The sequence below is a fragment of the Strigops habroptila genome, chromosome 2, assembly GCF_004027225.2.
Source record: "Strigops habroptila isolate Jane chromosome 2, bStrHab1.2.pri, whole genome shotgun sequence".
In the NCBI taxonomy this organism is placed as follows: Eukaryota; Metazoa; Chordata; class Aves; order Psittaciformes; family Psittacidae; genus Strigops; species Strigops habroptila.
This window is the reverse complement of record NC_044278.2, coordinates 92,584-119,251: the sequence shown is the minus strand read 5'-3', so window position 1 is coordinate 119,251 and position 26,668 is coordinate 92,584. Positions and strand designations below refer to the sequence as shown.

The window sequence follows — 26,668 nt, the reverse complement described above, 5'->3', positions numbered from 1 at the left end:
TCTTAATGGCCACGTATAAGCTCATGCTATGTACAGTGGCACTTCAAGCACAGCATCTGCTTTCCAATTTGTACAAGAGTGAACACATCTATTAAACTCATTTGAGAGTTGACGGACAGCCCAGTGAAACAATCAACAGAGGCTGAGCTTGCCTGTCACACACACACACAAATTAATACACAAAATTATATCTAGAAAACATCTTCCCCCTCATCTTTTTAACATAATGTAGAGAGCAATAATAATTCTACTTCTCCAAAATATTCGTACAGCATAAGTGTTTGTGTATGGTCCTGGGCAGCTTGTGCTAGCTAAGCCCACGCTGGACAGGGTGGTGGCACAGAATACCTTGAGAGGACCCTTTCAATTCCAGCCATTCTGAGAATACCTGACCACTTTCTACATACAAGTAAATATCTTCTACATTTTGTTGCTTCAACTGAGATTAAGGAAAATATGTGAAGTATCTTTCACACAGTATTCCTGAACCTTTAAATTCAGGTGGACAGTGCTAATCATAAACATCGCGAAAGATGAAGTCTCACATTTCTCAAAGTTCCCTTGGGAACTTTACGCTACTACAAAGCAAAAAAACCCTACAAGTTTTATACCAGGTGATATATGAGTGTTATTATGGAAGACAAATTTCCAATGTGCATTTCAGGAAGAGAACATCCCATGTAAATAGGATTATTCATTCATTTCAAATTATTAAATAATAAATTGTAGCAAATCAAACCAGCAAGCAGCAGGAACAAGTGCTTGGCACATACACATATGTATCCACAGTATTACAATATACATGATAAAAATACCCCTAGGTTACTTTTCTATAATAAAGAAAATTCACAGGAATTATTACTGGTAATGATCAATGCCAGAGTTTTTGAAAGAAACACAGATTGCAGATAGAACATAGAGAGGATAGCATACTTTAGACTTCAACTATACAATACAGTATCTCCTAGCAGCAAAATAAAGCTTTAATTCTTTTCAATAAGCTTTTCAACTTACATAGTTGAAAGATGTATGTCTGATACTATCTGCCTGAACTTTAGCAATAAAAAATAATATAGTAGATGCTATTTATTCCTACTTTTAATGCAGACTGAGGAAATTGAAACATTCACTGTCACAGTAACAAATAGACAAGAAATAATCTGCATTTTCTACTAGATATTAGGATAATGGAAACAACACTCGTACCCATGTATTTTTAATGATATGACCCTACAACTATGAAGCATAATCACAAAGCACTGAAACATCATTTAAAAAGATGAGACAGCTGTGACTTATTCTATCTGATCCAGAAATAAGCCGTCAAAGTTAAATTGTTATGTAATTAATTGTGCATTTGCTGGCAATTTTTAAACTGTGAATGAAAGACTGTAGTGAAATTGCAAATCATTGAGCACTTTCATCTAATACATTTGAGATAATCCTTTGAAGACCACTTTCACTGAGCAGAGTGTTAATGAGAAGGTCCCCAATTCAATAAAATGTCACCTAATAAGTATAACCAAACAATATTATTTTCTTTAAAAATAGATATATCTTAGCCATCACTGGATAGATTCCATAACTGGTATTGAGATACAGAAAGATTCAAGAACTTCGATAAATAATTCACCTCCAGAGAGAGCACTGAAATGGTCTAAGTGGGACTCAGCACAAATTTCAATTAACTGATTTACATGCAAGGCTCTGCATAGGACACCCTGCCTTTATAATACTACATGCCTGCAATTAAATAGTCTTTAGTTTATCAATTTTGTTCAAAACAGAGCTAGAAGGACTACTGATGACCTTTCAACCTTGTTTCACTCTTCATGCTAAGGACGCCTTCTTGCCAATTCTCCTCCCTCTCCCTGCCTGTTCTGTATCTTGGCACAATTCATTTGTTACTGATCATTACTTATGCAGATATACTTTGACAGTTTTTCCAGATTTTTTCTTTTGGAAGTTGAGATTAGTTTACCGGTTACCAGTAGTCAAGACAACTCTTGAGGTACTTTTGTTGGCTTTTTTCACTCAAGGTTTGCCATACCAAAGCCTTTGCTGGGCTGTACTCCTCCTGCAGAAGTGAGGATCTAAACACAGAAGAGCAAGTGGCAGAAGGGAAAAATTAATATTCCAGAGTCACTCAGTCAGCATAGGAGCTGCCAGTGTGAAGATGGGTAAATGGTGAACTTGTAGCAAAGTAGCTATTAATGCTGGAACCCAGGCTTGGTATTTTCACTCTAACAAAGGTTTCACAGCACTTTTTTTTTTTATGAGTTCTGTTTTTAAAAAAGGCTAAAATGACTTTGTTTTTGGGTTTACTTGGGTTTTTCCCCCCCCCCATCGCTGGAAGAAGTGAACCCCGAGCAGCAGCAGATAAGTAAAAGAAACCTTGCTTAAAAACAAATCCATTTCAGCTACTCAACATAATAAACAAGCTTGTTTGAACTGTGAGCTTCTTGCCAGAATAGCCTTTTAGAGATTCATTTCAACTCATCAAGAGCTGAGAGTTTATGGGTATGATAGCTTTTTAAAATAAAGTGTATACAAAAAGGACAGATAACTGAATCCCGAAATACTTTACTATGCAACATAAATAAAAACGCAAGCTGTATCTCAGTAAATATACATTAGGACACTTAGTACTTGTACAGGTTCCAGGATTAAGTGTTTTATACTACATGCATTGTATCTTTCTCTTTACTGCCAATTTTTATTATTTTTTATGAAGCTTACTCCCACGGTGACTGCCAAGAACATTTTTGAAATCTCAGACATTCTGGTAAAACATCGAGAACACCATATTTTCAAAAATGAAAGATTTACTTTCAATGATATCAAGTGAAACTTTTTTCTTAATTGTATCAAGTGGTGGCTTTATTCATATCCTGCTTTCTAGTAAGTAAATTTACCTTTTGTGAAAGAGTACAGAAATTGGTTTTCATTTTACTGCTATGATAATGGGATCATTTTTAATTCCTGGATGATGGCAGGCAAGTTCTGGCACACCTAGGGCAACAGGCGCCACAGCAGCACCAACAGATATCTGCATCATCAAAGCTTGTTTCCAGATGATGACATCAGAGGTTCTTAGTTACATATACATTCATTAGAAAGTTCTCATTATTCAAAACTAAACCTTCCTGGAAATTAATTCCCAAGGATTTAAACTATTACAGATTGCAAAAACTGAACCTTTTACATAAAACAAACCAGCCAACCACCCCACACAGACCACACACCTGCACTCAGAAGCATTCTTCCTATATAGCTACTTGCTATATAGCGTAATTAATCTTTTTGTTTTCCTTCATGTTCAAAAATATCCTAGATCTTCAATTGTATTAGACCATTAATTCCAGAGTTTAACAGTGTGATTGTCTTAAGTTTCTCTTTTCATGTAATAAAAATGGAATGTGTACTTTTGCAACACAAGTCCTACTAAGAAGGCAAAACTATACCATTAACTGCTCTCCTTTACCTCTCGTGTGCCTCATCACTCTTTGGTTTGCTAACCTAGGAGAACTGAAGACCAACAGAACACCTGCGCAATACCCGCACTCTTTGTATATGGAAGATGAACACAGTACCTGAAGAATATAACGTCTCAACTCCTACATCATCTATAGTCTCCTATATACTGTTGCCCAACATGTAACAATTAATTTCTTCTTCCCTATAAAGCCCTTTCAGGGAAAGCAGGTTTTTCACCCCTCGAAGATGCAGACTAACAATCCTTGGGAAAACAGCTACAGAAAATGCAGTCACCAGAAAACACAGACACTTTTCAGGCTGTAAAACAGTAATGCAAATAGCCTTAGACAAATTTATGCAACATTCATAAGGAAAAGCTAAGTTTAAGTTTAGATAGATCACACAGTTTTCATTAGAGTTTAAGCCCTTTTATTACCATCATAAAACCATTATGTTTTTGCCACTTCAGTAATAAGAACCCTTTTGTCCTCAGCTGCTAGGTTAGCACCTGCTAGTTTCATAAACTGTTACCACAGATTTTCTACTTCCTCATTAATAATAGGTATTCTGCTCAAGTTATCTCCTCCTGCACTTAATACTAAAATTATTCTTACATGCCAAAATTATTCTTACATTCAGTTGTGTGATTTCTGAAAATTACATTGTAGTGGAACTTTTAATGATACGTGTTATGTTTCATTATGTATTGTTTAGCTTATCTTGAACCTCTCTGAAATAAGCATGACATGAAATATTTTCTGACTACAGGCCACAAAGTGGAATGTCTGCATGCTTAGTATCTTATACTTGTTGTGGAAGTCAATGAAGATTCATTCTAAAGAAAAATGCAATATTTATAGATTGCATTAATTTTGCACGCTGTCTTTGCCTACAAGGACTTATGACAAATGGAACTATAATTGAACGAAAGCAAAGCATGCTTTCTGATCAAATTTAAATTCCACAGCTCATGTAGGAGTTCAGCTGCATTCCAAAATGTTATGTGCAACTGCCTTTTTTTAATACTGTGACTAAATTGAAGCAGGCAGCGAACATTTCACTTCACAATTACCCAATACATGAGGAAGCAACACACATAAGGAGAGAATACCTTAAAGAAACACTATTGATTTCTTTTTCCATCAAGAGTTTCTGCAAAGGGTGTTGCCTGAACAAATGAAGACAACCAGATCTCTTTTCAAAAATGTAACATACTATTGGTTAACAGTCATCTTTTTTTATATAAAGGCTACTTGCCAATTTTAAAGTGGTTAAGATTAATCATTCCATTAAAAACAAAACAAATCCTCCCTTCAAAATACAGTATTGTTATCCATTAGCAAAGCTGTATTATGTACAAGAGATAAAGGTTAACTACTAAATCATGTTCAACTGCTTTAGAAAACCACTGGTACTTTGACAGTGTAAAGGTACATGCTGATAGTGTGTTTTCAAATGTATTTTGAAAACTTTACTGTGAGACAGGCAGCAGTCATTTGTATTAAGGCTGAAGCTTCTTTCATTAAAGCTAACATGCCCTCCCTGCCCAATACCGACTGCCAAATCAGAAATAAAGTATCTATTCGCAGTTCAAGAATTTTTTCTTTTACACAGACATATACAAACCACCTTTCCCTTCCACCTATAAAAAGTAACATCAAATTTGCAGAGGCAGAAGTGAGAACATGAGGTTTAGGCGTATCATTCACACACCTGCCTACTATTCTTTCCAGCATGGGACACCTTGGTCTCAAGAACAAAGGCTTTGGGCTTGTTGTTTCCACAGAAATCACTCAAATGTCTCTAAATGCCTCTACATGCCTATGATGAGGATACAGAAGACACATGTAGCCTCATCATCCCCAAGTTACTTCATCACTACCTCAATGTAACTGCAGTGTATCACAACATGCCTGGAGAGCTTTGGTTGTTCTATCCCAACTCTTCTTACTGCACCACCTGAATATATAACAGGTGGTAGCGCACATGCAAAGATTGCTAAACCTTTGTCATCTGGGTTTAATCTAAATTTGGGTCAAAGAACAGTCTATCAGAGACTCAGTGCAGAATCCCAAATGAGTGCTCAACAGCTCTCTGCAATCAGATGCTTCACAGGAGAGCAATACAGATTAGTTTTATTTTGCTGCAATGAGCTTCAGTTTCATTTGTGGGTATGAACTGATTACTTTAAAACAACTTAATGCATTCTACACCATATCCCAGTAATCACTGGAGAGACTTTAAAAGTACATATATATTTCATTGGTATCTATCTACCTATAAAGGTATGAATTTTAGGTGATTATTTCCTTTAAATGAAAATTTTACAGTATATTTAAGTAGAGTTTGGGGTACGAGCTGGGAACTACAGAGTGATTCAGAAATGGGTACAGGAGTTCTTGCACGAAATACCCCTCTCTCCCTAGTTCTCCTATCTCACATATTTGCTTTCCAGAAAAGAATTCTTTACAGCATAAGTAACAAAGAACACAGTGTTAGGACTCCCATTTTGTTTGGGCTTTTGTGGGCAGTGACTTGTCTCTCTTCTTTGCGGTAGTCCCCTAATACCAGATTAACCACATGAAATATACCCTACTACATGTACTCTCCAAAATGCATTAGATTTCTAATACACATATTACATATGCATAGAAGACATGTTCTAATATGTCTGCAAGTGCACATATGATTTTTAAGTAACAAAACAACTGCAACTGTCCCCATTTACACTGCTAGCCAAAAAGAGAAGTTTTATATTTCAGAGCACCATCGGAGTGACTCGAACTAGGAACAACAATTCAGCTTGACCTGGTCCAGGCAGCCTGCAAGCCTGTTCAGTCTTTTTTTGCCCCTTCCTCCTCTCCCCAATATCTGAAGGTGTTTATATTGTATTTGTTGCTTCTAATTACAGGAATTGAAGCTACCCAGACATTCAAGAGGAACTGCAACAGAACTTTTGTTTTCCCCCCTCCGCATGACCACAGTAGGGCATTGCCTTCTCACTGCGCTACTAGGGAAGGATCAGCAGACCAGCTCCAAGGATAGCTGCTCTTCCCGTATCTGCCAGATGCAATCTACTGCTACTACAGTCCTGCTGATAGTGCAAATTGCATCAAGCTCTTCTTATCAGCAAATTCTGGCCTGGATTTCACATGGGACACACACACAGGTGTAGTTTGAGGAAATGTGGAATATCAAAAGGTCTCCTAGAAACAATCAAGGTGTGATAAACCTTTCAAGGGAAGATGGTGAGCAATGTTAAGCAAAAACTCACCCAGCAGCTGATTCTCTAATTTACTAATCTGATGACCTTCCTGTAAATTGCAAAAACTTCTTTGATATGTCTGCTTCTTAAAGAAACATAAAATGTAACTTCTTCCAGACAGTTATTGGGCAAAGATTTTACGGGAATCAGGAACTTTGTTGTTGCTAGGAGTTGTATTATACTGCTGGTTTGTTAGGAACCATATAATTGATCTTATTTTTAAAAAAGCAGTTATTCTGTAGATAAACATTTTCATATAATCATGGAAAAAGATGAGGTTGGAAGGGACCTCTGAAGGCACATGGATCCAACCTCCTGCTCAAAGCTGGGCCAAATTCCAATTTGGATCAGGTTGCCCAGGGACTTGTCCTATCAAGTCCCGAACATCTCCAAGGATAGTGATTCCTGAACCTCTCTGGGTAATGTGGGTCGTGCTTCACCACACACACAGAGAATAATCCTCTCCTTGTCTTAGATTATGATTTTCCTTGCTGCACCTCATGACCATTGCTGCCATGAATCTTTGATTTTGGTGCCCTTGAGCTGCACTCACCACTTAAGCCGACATGGCTATTACACTGCATTAGATCTACATCATACACTTTGAAAAGCATTTATAGATTACCTGTGGCTTTGCAGATTTTTGCCATGGCACCACAGCACCCACTTATGGCATGAGGATTCGCCAAGGTGTGAAACTGTAACCAGCTGAGACACTCGCTTTCTATGTAATGATTTGACTCCAGTGGTTTAGGTGGTTTTCTTAAGCCACAATCACTAGTAATTTATAAAATTAGTGTTGTACAACTGTATACACGCACCCCATATATATATAAAATATTTCTTTCCTTTCTATGTCAGACAAGCAAACAGCTGAGCGAGAGCTAAGCTACTTACACACAGCTGCTTTAGCCCACAGCATGTGTAGTCCTTAGAAAGAGATACCAAAGCTTAGACTTTGAACTGCTAAACAGTTAGAATTATCTCGATATTTCAGCATTCTATCCATATTCAAAACAAGTTACTATGGGTAGGTTTGTGAAGAAATCCTAGGTGTCTTCTATCTTCCCGCCTTCCCACCACTAACAAGCCAAAGTAATCTCAGGATTTCAGGACCGAGAAAAGATACTGTTATGCATTGGTTTCGGAGCACATTTTTGGACACATTGGTTTTTCCTCAGCAACACAGACAAAAAAAGGGAGAAGTAATTTGAATGCTTGTCTTCAGCTATAAGCATCAACCTCATGATTCTCTGAAGTCCAGCAAAGACTCCCCTTTACTGTTTCTGAAGGTATATTGATCTGTACTCCTGTATATTCCAAGTTAGTTGTAATGCTAGCTAAGCATAGCCTGCTTTATCATTGGTTAAAGTCACCAAATGCAAAAAGAAAACACAAGTATCCCCTACTACAACTGAAAAACAATTCAAAAGGTCAGACGATTTTCTCTGAATAGGCCTGCGTTGGGGGGAAAAAAGTTCCTGCAGACAGGGGTCAGAGCTCAAGTCAGCAACACCCACTGCTTTCTAGCATGTTCAGTTTGAGCTCTGAATCCTCTTGCCTGTAGCACATTGCACAACCTTTCTGCTTGATCATTAAAGCAAGCAACCTGCCACGCTGTATGCTGACAGCTCTGGAAAAAAAGAGATTTGAAGGATCTTCTTCCATAGGAAGCATGCATCCAAGAACACGAGCATTACTACTGAGTTCTTCAGACAGCAGACACACTTTTATCTAGCATCTCCAGAGTTTCAAAGGCAGCACCTGCTTCCTCTATACAGCGATAAAATTCACATATTATGAAACGTCATAAGTCTGACAATTATCAGATTCCAGGACTCCTTATTCATCTTCTGTCTTAAAATTAAATACCATCATTAACCCTGTTGGAGAACATCACAGAACAGTACATGTCTGCTCACCATTCAAGTAACTTAAAGACTTCCAACTATATGATTTCTCTAAGTTCACCAAAAAACAAGCGTAACTGTTTCAAAACGTTCTTCAGATTACTTGTGGCTCAACGTTAAAGAGATATGAAATAGTTTTCAAAAGTTACTTATAAGTATAAAATACAGGCCAAGGTTGTTTCGGAGATAGAAAAATGAACCTGTAATATTCAGGTAAGAAAAGCAGAATGGGTACAAAACTAAAAATTACACATTTAACTAAAGTGCAAGAGCTCAGAATAGAACAAGGCACAGTTTCTTCCATACTCCAGTCTCCACTTGACGCTTACTCTGGGTGCACTGAAGTAGCTAATGGTAAGCAATACACAAATAGAACAAGACGCAGCTCCACGGACCTCAAAAGACAGAATAGCTTGGGTTAAAGTGTAAAAGACACAGATAGGAATAGCTGTTGAAAAACAAAGGGATTTTGAGTTTACTATTCAGATGGGAAATGGAAATGGAACAAATGTTGGTTTCTTTCTAACTTCCATAGCAACCCACTCACACTGAAGTTATGTGACTCAGAAGCTGTTTTCTTTAAATGCAGCCATATGGCTTTTAAACCCTTTTGGTTCGACGCCCAGACACAGAATAATTATTTCTTCATTTTATTGTCCTGATAGACTCTGAATACTCAAACTTTAAATTTTGCTCAGATTACTTGAGTTCTCCTTAATGTTTCTCAGGTTCCTCCAAGTCACACCCATAGGGCTTTGTTTTTTACTTTGATAGAAAAAGATAATAATAATCCACAGCAAAATTAGGACATATCTGACAACTTAAAGAGATTTCACATTTTCCAAATACCCTGTGTACATAATTATACCAAGAAAATATTCGTTATTTGGTTTTAATTTACTACTTCATTGTCAGAGGATTAAAAATTCACATTTCTCAAATAAAGGTTTAAGCAGTCATCAGCAGTTGCAATAACTAGGTATGCTTAAAAGCCTACTAAACTTCCATCAAAGCAGAGTAAAAAGTCTACCAAGACTGAAACGCAACCAGTTTTAGTACACTGGGCCTGCTTTAAAGTATTTAAGAAATATTCAAAAGCTGCATAGCAACCTAGCAAAAGTATTTACGATTAAAGCAAAATAGTACAATGGAAGTTCGTATCTCTTTTCTAGTCAGAGTTACTGCAAATTTTAGGAAGACATTTTATATTCAAAGAGAATGTAATATTTCAACACACTATAAAGGTTTCCTGTTCCTAAGTTATATTTTGGTAATAGAAAACAGAAACATACAGAACTACATGACCAAAAGATCAGGTCACAGATGAAGACTGCAATATTCAATACTTCTCATCAGACAGAAACTCAAGTAGTTTTCAATGAAAAGCATATTTCACAGCACAAGTATCCTCATGTTGTCCACTTTGAAAACAAATTCCTTCAAGTAAATAACTCTAAGAACTTCAAGTTCTTTCCAATACCATTCATCAGCACTTCATAAATCACAAAAATCTAACATACCCGTTACATTTTACCAAAATACTACAAAAAGCAAGTGTTCAAATATATCTGTTTTTCCAAGTCAAAAACTATGATGTCAAAATGGAAGGGTTTTTTATCTTAAAAACCAGCTCACCTTTCTGTACAAAGTTAATATTACGGAAAAACTCCTCTTCATGTCTGGTGACAGCTGCAAAGTGTTCACAACCCTTACTGCACAGAAGTGATCTATAGGCAGTAAGGTCGGCATTTAGTATCTGCAGAGGCAACGTTAAGTTCTGCAGAATTGCAGCACACTGTTTACATCCAATTTATACACCTACAACTGCACCAAGCAAAAGTAAACACCATTATCATTCCAACAGCCAAGAACTGCTACTTGTGCCCAAACTGCACAGCAGAGTGAACCTACCACAGGCTACATAAGCTAGCCAGCATCATGCTGTTAGTCATTGACAAGAGTAATATAGAGCCTGTAGTTGGAAAAAGCACATCATTTTCCCCACTTGAGTCAGTTAAGGATGTGGAAATCTCAGCTCACCTGGAACATATATTTCCTAAAGTTGGCCTGACATAGCTCAGAAACGAATGTGTATCCACTTCCCTTTAATTTCAAAGCCCCAAAGTTACCACTTACAGATTTCCCCCAATTTAACACAACAAGCAAACATTTCTTATACTAAATATATATCAAAAAAATATGATAGCTTGTTATCAGCCCTTAGGTACAGTCTTCAGATCAGAAATGCAATAATGCTTCATTTTTCAAACAAAAAATGTAACAAGCTAGACCTTTTCTGCCTGTCTGCATTCTCACGGATGTTATTATGCACCACCATCAGTGAAGACAGGATCACAACATGGAAAAATACAGCACCGCAACAAAAGCCATTCTGAATACTGCATGTTCACTGCAGATTATCAAAGCTAAGTAATGCAAAGTGTCCATGTCTAGTCTCTTAAACAGCTACTTCTCCACACCAGGAGAGTCAACAACAGGTAACATTGGGAGATGTATTTCAAAACACTCTCCAACCACAGAGCACAAGAAAACAGATTCAGGCATCTGGATAATCCTTTAACACATCAAGACACCATCTTTCAAAGAGCATTTGACTTTTCAGCTGAAGTACTTCACATTCTGATATTCTCCTTTCTTGTCAGCAGTTCACACAAGTTCAGCACTTCACGACACACTCTCGTTTCTCCAACCAATGATATGCAATATCGAGCAAATGGAAAACTAAAGTAAAAGATCTTCACTTACCTTGTCCCTGTCCACTGATCTGGTGACTCCACAGCATCAGAATTGCTGCCAATATCCAGTGCATCCGCCCAGTTACTCGGCTGCTTCCTTGTCTTCCAGCCATTGCATTATCGGATACTATACAGAGAAATATTATTGACTGTTTTAGTTTTAACTGTTTGGAAATATGGCTTTGGGTGGAAGAACACAAAACAAAATCCCCACAAATTCCCTCAGTAAACATCAATTGCTCTACTTCAATAAAAATGGGTAAAAACGCTGTTTCATTCAGAACCTTCCTGACTCTGTTTGCTCAAGGTTGCCTCACAGGCTACTATGAAATGGAGATGGCTTTGAAAATGTTTGAAATTATTTTTCATACAGAGGTCCCAACTTTCACAAAAAATTAGTTTCCAATCCAGCCAGGCTCAGGAGTCCTGAACAGCAGCACTTCATTGAGTCACTTAAGATTTGCTGTATAGTACAGAAAATTTCCTGAGGCAAAGCCCCTCAGACAGCATTTCACTTGAATTTTTTAAAACTTTGGAGTTTTCATACCGAGTTGTACTAACAGTTGTATTTCATTGTGGGCTTTCCTGGACCAGCTACATCTTCCACTGGTCACAGCTTCCACACCACTGACGTATGCAACGTTTACCTATTTATTACCCCTATCCCACCCTCCCTCACCCTACCCACAGTTTTTTAGCGCTCTGACTCAGGTCTGCTTCTTCAGAAGATCTGTTTAATCAAATTCTGATTTGTCAGAACTGTACTAATGACATGAGCCTGGCTGGGCCCTGGCTAAAAAAAAATTATGTTGTAATTTGTAGCCTAAATCACAGGCAAATATCACATAAATTGGTATATGAACAGTTAGGTAATTTGCCCAGCATGTAGAAAATCTTGCAACAATTCCTCAAGTAGTTTGAAAAATGATGGTATTGTAAAAACTTCTTGTGTTTTTCGATTATAAACTTGTATAAAATTGTGAACAGTGTTGTAGGAATTGGGAAAAAAAACAAAACCAAACAAAAACAAACAAACAAACAAACAAAAAAACCCAAACAAAACAAAAAAAAACCCACCAAAAAAAAAACCCCACCAAACAGGAAAAATAGTAACAGAAGGGAATGTTTATATATTGGCTGATTAAACATACTTTTAATATTGCTATTATAGTAAGTTTCACTAAAAACAAAAAAAAACCCACAAAAACACAAAAAAGAAACCCACAAAACAACAAAGCACCAACACAAAAGTATTTTATAAACCCATTGATGCAGAAGCCATCCATAGCAGAAGATTCAACTGAAATTATACTCACTAATCCCCAGTCCTCAATTCTGATCTATAATCTCTGATAAACAAGTATCTCTGCTTTAAGCAATTAAAAAAACCCATAGTATTATCTATGCAACAAAATTCTACAGTCTGTCATGCAGAAGCACACTACACTTCATTTTCCACCTTTCCCACCTCCCCCCATATACAGAGGGAAGGCGGGCTATGGGAACTACAAGAGTTTTCTTGCTTGCCTGGTTGCAGGGGGTGAGAGTTAGTTTTTCCTGTTTGCTGTAACACTCAACCTTTCACTCTTTCATTTAATCAGTGCTCTAACTACTGGCCCAGATCACCAAGTACCTCTCTACGTACTTCATGTAGCTGTTCCGAGAGAAAGCTGCCTTTTGCTTCAAAACTGGTAATGGAAACCAGACTTTTTGCACAGAAAACCTCCTCAGCGCAGCAAACACCTTGACTTTCTCATTCAGAGTTTGTTCCAGGCTCCACTAGAACAGTTGTTATTTCAGCAAAACAGTGCCCGCCCCAGCCAGCACTCGGCAGTTCCTCCCCATCGTCCCCTCTCAGGCAGGCATATGGAGGGAAGAGAGGAAGAGATGCTACAATGCTGTGTTTGTTTGTTTTGCCTGGCCTTTTCTGGGCTTTTTAACACCAAGAGAAAAGGAGAAGCAAATGACTGAAAATGGTAGGCCCAAAGCAAAAGTGTAGAACAATGAATAAGTGCCCTAAAAATATATATATTTTACCTCCAGCAGGTCAAATAAAAACTGTGTCTTGGAAAAGAGAGATTCTGTTTCATGAATATTCTTTCCCCAAACTAACAGACATTTTTGATTCTCAGTGTAAGCAAACAGATGGTATTCGATTAGTTATTTACCTACTTTACTATTAATTAAAATCTCCAAGATAATTCTTGTTTTCACTATGTCTACAGAAAGCTAGAGCTCCATAAAAATCTGGCATGTGTATCTACAGCCCTGCTAGTTGTAATATAAATACACAACTAAGAAAGCATTCAGATGCCTTATCTGAAACTCACAAGGCAACATCTAACTTTTAAGGTGGCGTTTTCACTTGAACGTTCCTGACTTGCAAACAGGGGAAGATGACCTTTAAGTTTCCTCCTAGTAAGACTTCTGTCAACATACATAGTAGTCAAAATGAGAACAGAAACAGCAAAAATTTTGAGTGTTCATTTTGGATATGAGAAACGTTTTCTTCACACTGCAGCAACCACCTCTGGAAGATGGACAAAGAGCAAGGCAAAAGTGACTGCAGGGCAGGGGTGGAGCTGCCCATTTCACAACACCACAGGACTGCAGAGAGAGGGGGGAATCTAAGCCTGATAGATACTATTCCTGTCATATTTCTTGTCTTCTATGAGACTATTTGTAAAGGAAAAGAAGCAAAGAAAAGCCACTGCCACATACGTAACCAAAAGTTCAAACTAGAGCTTCCATTTGTCAAGGAAAATGCAACAGGAGGCTGTCATTACAGAAGCGGAAAACTGACTCGGAACCCAAAACATAAAATCTCACAATCCTGAGCCTCGCATATCACACAATAGGTGCAGGGAAACATGTTTATCTCAAGCAAACACATTTCTTAATTAAAGAACAATTGTTCCAGGAGAGGCTATGCTGCTGTGAAAAAGCTAAACTGCCAAGCCTGTAACCACCTTTATATGATTCAGGTTTACACACCAGTGTTGGTTCGGCCCTTTTAACACAGGAGTAAAATGACCAGGGAAAGAATTAAATCATAAGTATACTGAATTAACAGGAACAGCAAGTGCAATAGCTCAGGAGAGATAAAGGGTATCTACAGCTATCTTGTGAAAGAAGTGACAAAATAGATTACAAAAAAGAAAAATTTTAAAAGCATACTTAACTTTTTGTTGTTGCAAGACTTACTGAAGGAAAGCCAAGAGAGATATAAATCACATCCTCCAAGAGACAAAAATCTCATTAATCACTCTAACTCTCCAAGGAAAAACTATTTTTATTCCCCCCCCCAAACCTGCTGGAAAAGTATCAGAGGGAGAAAAACACCAGCAAACAGAGATACAAAACCTTACCTATAAGAGCTTCCTCCTCCCTATTCCTTCTAAATGAACCCTTCACAGGTGGAGTGAAAAAAACTACCCAACCCCACACCATTTTAGTCTCCCCAGTCAGGGCTCAGCTGAACTAACAAGCTCCTCAACATAACTCAATGCAGCTGCTCTCACACATGTCCTGCCCCAAAAAGTGCAGAGAAAAATAACAAAAACAATCAATCACCACTATGTATTTTACTCTTATTTCACTCATGAATTAAAAATTTATTTACCCGCCCTCCCCAAACTTATGCATTTAACAATACTCTACCTGAAAAACAGCTACAAGAACTACACTCACCAGCTTCACAGCCAAGAGAAAATGGCAATGGGACCTTCTTCCCATTTATTGCCAATTAACTGCAACTAATTTAGAGTGAACCAGGTGCAGTGAGTTGGCAGGAAATCAGCTAACATGGATAAATCTGTCACATAAAGGATTGTAACAAAGCTTGAAGTTTGGTTTAGATGAGAGTTTTGATGAAGTAATGTTGGCATGAAAAGCTAGGAGGCTTTCAGTTGCATTACCAGAGACTTGTTATCTCGGTGGCTTGATCCATTAAAATCCATAGGCTGTGCAGAATTTGATTTGGGGGTCGCATTTGCTTGCATCTATTTTGCTTTCCTTCTGTTACTGCTTTTGTCTTGTCTGAATCACTGAGTATACCAACTATATAGACTTAAAATACTCTTTTTAGTATATTTATAAATTTCTTTACAAAGTTACAATTTTTTAAAACTATATGCAAATATAGACTTGGTTAATATTTGATAAATGGCAAGCAAAAATACGCCAGCTTTCTGGTGAATCTTGTCACTACTTGCCTCATAACAGTGAAAGTTGCTGTTGCAAATGAAGTAGAATTTAGTCACTTAACTCTATATTTAAAGGACAGTTTTCCTTTCCATACAGCACCAATGAAATACCTGGTATAGACAGTTAGAAGGGATAAATGGCTTCTCCAGCTACTGTTAATACAGACAGCTTCCCTGTATATACCTATCACTCATGCATTAAAAAGTTATCCGTTTATTTACAAAAAATACTGAAATAATCATTGTATCTTCTTGCTACCACTCTGTGGCACACACTATAGCTTATATGGCTATAAAGATACTCTTTGAAAAGTCATCTTCAGAAAAATCTTACGTCAGATCAAGTGAGGCAAATTGCTACACCATGTACTACGGTAATTCCTAGCTCACGCCGCAGTCTGAAGACTCACATATGTGCATGATGTTGAAACCTCTATTTTGCCCTACTGCAATTTCTTGTGCTTTGGTTTAGAAAGTAACCCCACTCTTCCTTCTCCTTCAAGAATTCTTGTACACTTGAAATTTGCGACGGTGCCTAATAAAAGGAAGAAAGTATTAGCAAATATATATCTAAAGAAAAAGCCTATATGGTACTCAGGATATTGCTAACTGCTTTCATAAAATAGATTTGAAATAGATGGAACAACAACAAAAAAGAAAAGCCCAACACCATTAACTATGTTCTCAGTGGTGGTCATCAAAGAGCTGATAGGTCATGTGTCCCATCAGCTGGATCTCTCTGAAATGGAAATCTGATGCAAGAGTTTTAGCAGGTATGTGAAATGCTTGGAGATATATAGCCAAGCAAAAATAAAAGGGAAAACAACAAACCTCCAAAACCACAAAACATCCTTTAAAGTATCTTTAATGTCATAATCATTGGGAATCACTGATGTCTCAGGAAATGCCAAGGACAGGCTAAACTTTTGCTAATACAGATTGCAAAGTCTAAACTAGATGCGTTTTACTGAGTAAGAATCTACATCCCTGAACCCAGACTGTGATCTGCCTTACGTGCACAAAAACCTATGGTACCAGCAGGCCTGTTTATATCCATCTTACTGAAATCAGAATCTGGTCTGATGCATTTAAAATAATTGAATTTATCACTGATGTCTTACTTTGCCTGTTACAAAGACTCTATTTTTTAACCTCATTTCTGTTAGTGCATTACCAAAGACATTATAAATACAGGATCCCTCAGAGGGCCATCTGTGGCATGAGATACTATCCGATGAGGACCTCCCTGCAGTATCAGGATTGTTTATGCAGTGTAATGAACAGTAATGATTAGATTTTTCCTATTTAAACTCAGAAGCAATACTAGAGCAGCATAACAATATCCATAATACACCAGAAGTTTTCAGTGCTGCTCTTCGTGGGCCAGAGCACTCCTGATCGTCACTGTTGGCTGGCATCCACTGCCTTTGTGCACAGAAGGTGAGAAGTCACGAACTCCCACCCAAGATCTATAAAAGCCCAGGTAGAGGGAAACAGAACACATAACCTGATACTCCTGTCTGTATGGAAGCAGCTGTGGCTCATGTTAGGTATCAAAAAGGGTTCACAAGCCACCTACCTTGCAAGCATACCTTGCTATGGCATGCGAAGGAGAGTCACCTTCCTTCCTTCCTGCAAAAGTGGGCTTGGAGTACATGAGACAGCAGGGCATGCCAGAGCTTTCTCCCCCTTCCTAACCATACAACAGATTCATGAACATGAGGGAATTCTTAGTTTTGAATGGGTTGGGAAGGATGGAGCAAACCTTACCACCAACATGAGGCTCCTATGGCAAGTCTTCCTATGCCTGCTCTATAGCCAGTGAAGAGAAAGGGGACGCCCTGGGAGGACACTGGAAAACACCAAAATCAGACTCCAGCTGAGATTCGCTGCAGTGTTCTCCTCTGGCTACGGCAGGAGGTCAGAGAGCTTGCCCCCAGCTGAAGTATAAAATAGGCTAAGATGCATAGTCATGCTCATACAGACACCTCTTCCTCTCCAGCTCTCCACTGAAGCACATTCCTTCATCTGTTCTTGGAACACAGCTTCTCATGATACCAGAATATGTGCCTCTCTGTCATGATGACTTCTTCAGTTCGGCGTGCCTGCCAGAAACTTACGTGGTGCAATTACAAACTTTCCAAAACATTTAGTAAGAGCGATTCAGAACATCAACTAGCAATTATTGATTATTCAGTAATGTACTAAATCATTAATTCTCTAACTTATAATCAGGTTTGCTTTCAGAACCTTTCTAAATTTAAGTAACTATTGATTCTCCCATGCTTTTTGATTAAATTTTAAAGTGAACAATGTAAGAGTTGTAATATTTTTTAAATGGAATTTTTTTAACATCAGATTAATGCTATAAAGAAAACAACACGTGTAGCGCTAAGAGAAATAAAAGTTACCTACAGGTATACTGTAACTGTGAATTAATGGTACCTGAATGAAGGCCAGTATGTTTTCACCTAGGTATTTAGCCTTTAGAAAGATCGTTTCTTCTGTTCTTTTGTGTATTGAAACTTACCAATTTCACTTTTACGAAACACTATGGACCTTCATGGCAATTTCGTTGAGACTGGAAAGGGCTTTTTTCCAAAATGTAAAAAATTTCTTTGCAGTAGAAAGTTTAATTATTGGATGACTTTAGCTTTTAACTTTTTTCTTACAGTTGTTCAGATGATAGTATCTCATAAAGGAACTGGCTGTATCACTATATGGAAGATAGTTGTGGAACCTATAATACATGGTTGAAAGCAGTTGTGTTGCCACTCACCACTCAGAAATGTTTTACTTCACAAATGACCAAATAAAAATCAATTTTTGTTTGTCTTTTGGAGTTGCTGCCTTCAATCCTCTCACAAAACAGCAGGAAAATTCAATCTCAAAAGCGAAGATTCCTAAGCAAGGCATTTATCCTTAAACCAATGCTTTAGAAAATAAACAAAATATCAAAGATCTCATAAAGAAACAAAAAGAAATCTTAAATCAGGTATGTTCCTTCTTGCGAGAAAATAAAATGCAGCTTGGTAAAATGTGAACATCTGACTTCACTCCCTTTATTCTTTTCCCCAACCAAAAAAATACAAATCTTTCAAACATATGTATCTAACATTTAATACAATAGCAACAGGCTTTGAGTAAGTTTGAACCAGCCAACTACACCAAACTTCCAGAAGTCTTGCTTGTAAGCCTATTTATAGTCCTCAATCTCCAAATTCAACACACATCCCTCCATACAGTCTCCTGCAGGTTATGGTTCAAATACATCAGTGAATGATCTCACCTGGGGATCTCAGCTGTGGTCTGTTTCACTAGATGTCGACACCAGGGATAGACAGATGTTGTTCATGTGCAGATTGGGTTGCACAAATGGGAAGGAGCTGTGGTATCATGGTTGTAATAGTGAAACACCAAGTCTTTTAAAGGCTCCAGGCACATACAGTGTGTAGCTCATAGGTCTTCTAGCAAGACTCTGGCAGCTGGCTTTTCAGAGGGGTAGAAAGCAAGTATTGCTACGCTGCCGATGTATAAGGAAAGCTGCCTTCTTAGTACACCTTCCATATGTATACCGCTTCATGCAGGTTTACTCTAGGACTAAATAAACCAGACTGTTCACAAAAAGAGCAAGTTTTCCAGCCACCATCAGCTGCACCTGATACAGTTTGCATTGCCTGGCACATGAGAAGGCCTCCAAAGTCTCACAGCCCTTCCCATTCTGCACTGGACTGCATTCCACATCGGCTCACCCCCTACTGAAACCGGAATACAGCTATCATTACCTATTACCGGACAACATCCATAATCAGGTAAAACCATTTGCCAGCAGGTACTTGAATGCTGTAAGTATACACCTAAGCATATGTCGTTTCTGCCGCTATATTCACATTTCTCATCAGCTGTAACATACACTCCACCCCAATTTGATCCAGTTTATTCCAAGCATTGTAAGCTTTGCTGAAAACTGACGGTGCATCACTCTTGTAACAATCCTAAGAGTATTACCAACATCAATTAATACTATGACATTGTAGTCTCTAAATCTTTCTGATTCACGAAAGAGAACAAAACCAACGAGTAAATAAAACTAACACCAATAAATGTAAGTTTCCTAATTACAATCATTCATACAATCTGATTTTGCATTAACAAATCAAAATCAATATAATTGACTTTTGTTCCATAGAACCATTTGTTTTGGTTTTCTTTGCTATCTCATACACTGAGAAGTAAACTTACAATACATTAAGAAGTTTCAGGTAACTGGCTCTGTCAGTACAGCATGAAGGATGAGGAAAAAGAAAGTAGATGAGTAATATATTTTTCAAAAAGTATTGGATCCCATGAACAAGTTAATGATGTTTGAAAAGGAGAAAATGTGAGGACCAAAAGTTTTCAAGTTGCTGAGTGATAATAATGGTGCCATCTACTGTGCATCCATCACACTGAAATGCTTGACATATTTTGGACCGTTTTCATGCATTTTTTTCATGATGATTAATACTGGCATTGTACTCTCCAAAACAGCAGCCCATCACACAGAGAAAGGTGTACTAAATTAAATTCACATGATAATAATTTTGACCTCAGACAGACATGGAGAAAATACTGAAAGGTTAGGAAAAAAAAAACAACAAACCTGTGAGAAATACTAATTTCTAAGATGAGGGTCCACAAAGAGCAGAGAAAAAGGAGTAGGGACCAAATGCACTGCTTAAACACAAGCACTTTTCTGAAGAGTCCATTATTCTGATTTCTTTTCCCCACTCTATATTTACATTAGAAAGTGGTGAAGTTTAAGATGTGTTTTCTTTTGTTACACTAGATAATTAAATTTCTGTAAAAAGAAGGAATAAACGGTGACAGGTATCATCTGCCCACCTTTCATGCCTTGGACATGCTGCTGTAGTCTGTTTTGTCTCTAATACAAGTCAGAAGCACACAGAGGTTGATGTAACTTATGTTTGTTTCCTCCTGGGTCCTTAAACATTTTGGCTAAAGCATCTCTCTTCACTTTTTTTACTGGAGATAGGAAGCAGATTTGGCATGGAGACACTCCACTGGTGCCTTTTGGTCTGGTGAGACCAGAAGCAGGGCTTTCAAGCCCACTAAGGTGACCCAAATAACATAAAGATGCTTCAGTGTGAGCATGCTTATGCTGACACATTTTAGCCTGCTGCCTAGGAGGATGAAGACAGTTACAAGCTCAGCTAACAAGCTCTAACACTAACTTCATCTCTTCAGAGGTGGAATTTAGCAGGGGAACTTTCAGGGTGCACCCTTCACTCTGACTCAACAAGAAAATATAAGGAAAAAAAAAAAATCCCTACTCCCAGCAGAAGAATGGGCATGATAACTATCTGCGTGAGTGTCACAATATACATTTAATGATTTGAAACCACTCTGAAATACCTGGATGTGCCATACACAAACAGGAACAGTAAATTGCTGCTGGAACTTGCTTGGGAACCCAGACAGCCTCTGAGCAAAGAAGCAGAACCATGCTCCAGGTTCCCCAATATGGGAGCACGGCTGCAGAAATCAATTATTCAGCAGTCAATAGACTTGCAAGTCTTAATGAAGAGTGGCTAAGGGACAGGATATAGCGGTCTGATTTGTGGATCAGCTCAGGTGCATACAAGCAGCACAATAAAGTCTGAGTAGGTTCAGAGACTGCCACTTTTCCTAACCACCAACATATGAATACATAAGTTCCAGCTGTGCTATTTGATATGCACAGGATTTCCAAACGTCCCTGAGAGCAAGTTTAGTGCCTGCCGGCTTTTGGGGTTTTTTTTGTGCAGTTACAAACGTACATGATAATATGGTACAGGACTGTTTAGAAAAACTGAATTAGCTGGGAATTGATCTATTGAATACATTCCAGTGAGGCATCACATAGTGTAGTTAAGAGATGTGATCATGATTTAATAACTTATTAGTGTTGTTTATACACTACATATTTTTAGATGATTGCTGCTACAAAGGAACACTGGCATAGTTATTCCTGTAAATCCCTCCAGCCTAATCTAAAATAATCTTGATGGACTTCAAAAAAAAAAAAAAAAAAAAAAAAAAAAAAAAAAAGAATCCACGACAGAATAATTCTGAAGAATGGGAAAGGTTAAAAATTCACGTAATTTTTTTGAGTGGGAGTACCAGCAAAGGTAGCAACAGTTGGTTAAGTTTTTTCCTGTTACTCTGAGTAGGTAAAACCCAAGTAGTCATAAACACCAGGGGAATGAGACAGTTAATGTTCCACCTGTTACCAGTAATCATACCTTTATATTTTCAGAGAGTGCATAATTTACCAAAAAGTGTTTTGAGAGTAGTCTAGCAGTTTTTAATATTTATTGGAATGACACTTACATATCTTGAAGGATCTCTCCAGAGTTTAGCTGTCTGGGCTTCTACTACAAGCAGCATGATAGCTAGTAAATTTGAAATCCTCAAGAAATGCTTTGACTAACTTTCCTATATATAGCAATGTTGTATCAAGTGATTTAAAAGACCTGATCCCCAGGGCTAGAAACATCTAACTTTGAGGGCAGACACTTGCTGTCTGTGAGCTGAAGAGGTCATTACTCTGACCAAGCTTCCTGAGAACGCATCATCCATCATTCATCCAGTATTTTTTACCACTGATTCTAGGCTTTAGCTAGGGTATTTCTGTGACAGAAATTTCTTGTTTAAGGGGTGAACAGGGAAGGAAGTGCTTCTGCAGCTGTTCATTTGGATTTGTTGCTGTAGGGTATTTGTCTTCTGTTTAAAAATAAAACTAGCATTCTTGGAGGCTGTGGGTTTTAGAAGCTGTCCCAGTGAAGAAAGCAAAGCTACTTTCCACATCATGGTATAAAACACGTAAGAAAAGGAGAAGAAATTATACTATGAAAAATCAACATTGTATTTAATATTGGTTTCCCCATAGCCAAGAGCATGTAACCATCCAGAGGCCCAGCCCCAACTCACAGGCAAACCCCATGAAGTTGTGAGGTGCCAGGTAGAGCTGATGAAGAAATCCTGCTGACTGTCAAGCAAACCAGCATATAAAAGAAAAAAAATCAATGCCTGAGCATCAGTACGGTGTAATAAAAGCAGTATCTCATTTTGACATCACCTTGAGTGAAGATTTTTGGGGGCAAAGACTACCATTAATTTTCCACTTTCACCAAGGTTAAACCCTGACATCAAGTTATGCTTTCCTGCGTTGCCCACTATGAGTGGCTTCTGCCTCAGCTCAAACTGTAGCCACATCACTTGTTTCTCTCTTTCATAAAGGCTACTACTGTTATGTTTTCTGCAAAGAGTTTCCTCTCACTCATAGTAAGCTAAATACACATCAGCAGTATCTCAGAGTATCTAAATAACGTGACCACGATACTGTTATACATGATATTGTTTACCATGATAAACAGGTATTCAGGCTCCAGTGTTCCCCCCACCCCAAAGGTGCAAACTGCTTTCTCTTCACACTACTATTTTATCACTAGAGACTTCACAAGAAGTCATTTGTTGATCCTTATAAATTTCTTGCTGACCCTGTAACAGGTTCTCTACCTTCACCATTTAAAGGCAAAACCCTTGAGCTAAAGGCACTCCCAAATGTTTTCAATGAGCTGAACTACGGATAAAGATTTAATCTGATGGCAGTTCCCCATGTTCATTAGGGGAATCAGGAATAAGATCAGTTATTCCACAGAAAACCCCAGATATTCCAAGGGAATTGATGTTAGATAAACTGTTTCTCTGCTATTCAGACAACTGACAAACACCAGTTCAAAACATTCTTTAAACAGATGACTCAGCTTCCAGTTCTGTAGGCATGCTAAGCAATTTCAATTGCTACTTGTGAAAAAGCCTGATGACCTCTCACAGTTGGGTAACTTTATTTTAGCACAAACAGGAAGTAGTGAGAGACAAGTGAAGGTAACAGCAACCACCTAGTGCTTGAACCTGCACAAAAATATACCTCCTACTGAATTTTAAAACATACTGAGAGATGTCTTTCATCCATAATTATTTCTTTTCCTCATCATTTCTGTATGATTGGTTATAGGATTGGTGGGATTTATTCTGATGTCTGTTTACAACCAGCTTAATTTAGGAATTTTGGAATAAAGGAGCCCTCAATATAAGCACTTTTCTGTATTGATTTCAAGAGCTATACTGATATAGCACAGATATTTTTCCATTCATTCTGGAATTCACAACTACTCAGAGAAACAGCACACCGGAAGCTGCCTGTCAGGGGCATGAGCAACACGTAGATCAGGAGCAACAAGTAGATCACCTCCTACTTGCATCGGATTTTCCATTTTATTTCATGAAGTATATGCATGGTAGGTTAAATCTGAAATAAGTGACCCAGTATCAACGACTTTAAATAACAAGCCATATCTTTGGCTGGCAGGATAGTTATTTTCCCTGATTTATAGCTGGTACCCTGGCTATTCTTGACCCAAGTTTTTAACAATAAAATTAGAGACTAAAGGCCTATGTAAGGACCCATCTTAAGTATTAATGTTCCTTTTGACCATAAATTCTTCATCTATACATATAGGTAGGCAATTGACGTATTTCGTCTTATCCAAAGTTATGAAAACTGCAAAAGAAAGGCTTCCTGCTGTGCTGACTGCAGAGAGCTTAAGTTTATAATACTGGGCATTCCTTGGTTCAACGTGCCATCAAAGTCATTTGCATTTGTATTACTTCTCCCAAAGCTGACTACAACTATTTTTACTGCCTAATTTTTTTCTTACTATTCACACCAACAAAATCGAATATATTATGCTAGATCTAAATTATTAAAGGAGGCCTGCAACTTCCAATTTACATACTACACTCTAACACTCTTTATGCGCTAAACTGCTTTGTATTTTGCAATCCATCATTTGAAATAAAAAGACTTCGGCATTTTTATGCATTAAAGCGTAGGTTTAAAAGAGCAGAACTCCTACACCCTCCCTTCACGACAGTACTTCACCGATTCCTCCTTTAGCTTTGGCACTTACATTTCGAGGGACGCCCAGCACAACCCTAACTGGAAAAAGCACCACGTGCACCGGGATGCGTTGTGCACCGGGATGCGTTGTGCACACCCCCCCATCCACGAGGCAGATCCCACTCCCCCCCTCCAGCGGCAAAACTTGGGGAAGTTACCTACTCCCGTCGGGAGGTGCCACCAGGTGAACCCCTGCCACCGGAGGGGCGCTGCGGGAGCCGGCGCCGCCGCGCCCGCGGAGGCAGCCCGGAAGGAGGCGGCCGCTCCGCCGACACCCCAGGCCCCTGCTCTGCTCTGCTCCGCTCCGCCCCGCTCAGCGCTCGCCCGCCCGCCCCCCGGGCCGGGCCGCGCCCCGCCCGGGCAAAGCCCCCCCGGCTCTCACCTGGGCACCGGCAGCCCTGAAACGCGGTCCCGGGAGACGTGCCCCAAGTTTGTCGGGGAAGGGCGGCGGGTAGGTCCCGCTGGATGTAAAGCCCCCGGTCGGTAGTTTGCACGGTCCAGGCGGAGGGAGCTTGTTTGCGCTGTTAAGGAGGGGAGGAGGGAATAAAAGCGAAAAAAAAGAGGAAGGGGGAGCGTGGAGAGCGCGGGGAAGGCACCCCTTCCGACGGGCTCCGGCGGTGCAATTAGCGCAGCTGAAGGGAGGAGTTAGCTTAATTACAGGCCGCGCTCCCGGGAAATGTGCCCGAATGGACGCACTACCGGGCGGAGTCGGGAACTTGCGGCGCCCCGGCGGGGAGGAGCGCTTCAGTACCACGGACAGCGGCACCCGCCGCGGCGAGGGGACGGAGGGGGACCGAGGAGTCCCGCTGCCGAGGGCAGCGAAGGGGGGCTCCGGCTGTCACATATACCCCCCCACACACACACTTGGCAAAAACAACCGTTCCGGACGGAAATACTCCTCAGTGACGGAAAACCGACTGTGCACCTTATAGGCAAACTATTCCGATAGTAAATTGTTAGCACCCTTTGAAGGCTGCGTGTTAGCTATCCCTCCTAGGAATGGGGTAAGTGGCTTCTGCCAGCCATCACCAGCTGAAAACAGGCATCAGGTCGTGATTGCCTAAAGAATCACTACTGTCTTACCAACACACATAAATTATGTTTTATTGCATGTATTCTGACTGGTCAGTGATCCACAGCCACTGGCTGGGAAATATTATTAATGCCCTTCTGCAGCTGAGGACATTGGGACAGAGAGATTAAGAAACAATTGAGGCTACATACGTAGAGCCAGATTCCTGCATGACTCCAGATCTGAGTGTAACTAACCTGTGGGGTGGTCTTCCTCCTCAGATCATTTCTTTCCCTTCTCCTTGCTGCTTAGGTGTGAGGTGCCTCAGTGGCATGAAAAGCAATAGCTTGGCCATCACCTCTGGAAGCTTTTATAGACCTCACCCCAGCCCTGAAATATGATTTGAGGTCCTCCAAATTCAGAAAGTTGTCATTGTGGATGTACACTTTGACAATGTAATACCGCAAAACAAAGCAGCATGATTTTGTGAGGAACAGTCATAAAGAGCATGAAAATAGAAGTAGACCTTTTACCTACCCAAAGATGAGTGTTAACAAGTGAAATAAGAATTCACACTTTAGGGTCTCTCAAGCAGAAGGGAAAGAATTCAGGTTTTGTACATCTCAGCAAACAAAATTTTCCAGAAATTAAATAATTCTTGTTATTGTGTCCAGAGTTGATGAAATATTAAATAAGCATTCCAGGACAACAAACAAGCTTTGTTTCAGCATTGTAGAATAAGTGTTGCTACAGGAGAAGAGCTAAGTTAATTTGGAAAAAAATGTTGATATATTACAGTGAGAAAGGAAATTTTCATTACTAATAATTCGTATAAAGAGTAAACAAAAGGAACCCACTTCTTGCTGGTTGTTGGAAATAGTTTAGGGATTGGAAAAAATTAAAGGCAGGCTTGGGGAAAGTTCATCAATGATCAAGACAGAGAAGAGTTTTAAAAGCAATACTGCATGACTTTTCAGTTCATCAACACTTATATGATGTATTTATGTGCATGCCTTTTCTAAACACATGTATGACATGA

General features: G+C 38.9%; 1 protein-coding gene across 19 annotated transcripts in view; it reads right to left on the bottom strand.

Annotated features, from left to right (window-relative positions):
* The window catches only part of ROBO2 (roundabout guidance receptor 2), a 1,090,001-nt gene extending 1,064,765 nt beyond the window's left edge, over nucleotides 1-25,236 (bottom strand). For 7 of the 19 annotated variants that reach the window (XM_030471535.1, XM_030471539.1, XM_030471549.1 and 4 more), the window contains exons 1-2: nucleotides 25,000-25,234; nucleotides 11,419-11,535 (exon numbers count right to left, since the gene is read on the bottom strand). In XM_030471535.1, the coding sequence (XP_030327395.1) occupies nucleotides 11,419-11,521 (103 nt within the window). In that variant the 5' untranslated portion in view covers nucleotides 11,522-11,535; nucleotides 25,000-25,234. Of the gene's footprint in view, nucleotides 1-11,418; nucleotides 11,536-24,775; nucleotides 24,842-24,999 lie in introns of those variants that run through there. The other 12 variants (XM_030471544.1, XM_030471547.1, XM_030471541.1 and 9 more) reach the window with 4 other exon arrangements.
* Nucleotides 25,237-26,668: the final 1,432 nt, after the last annotated feature.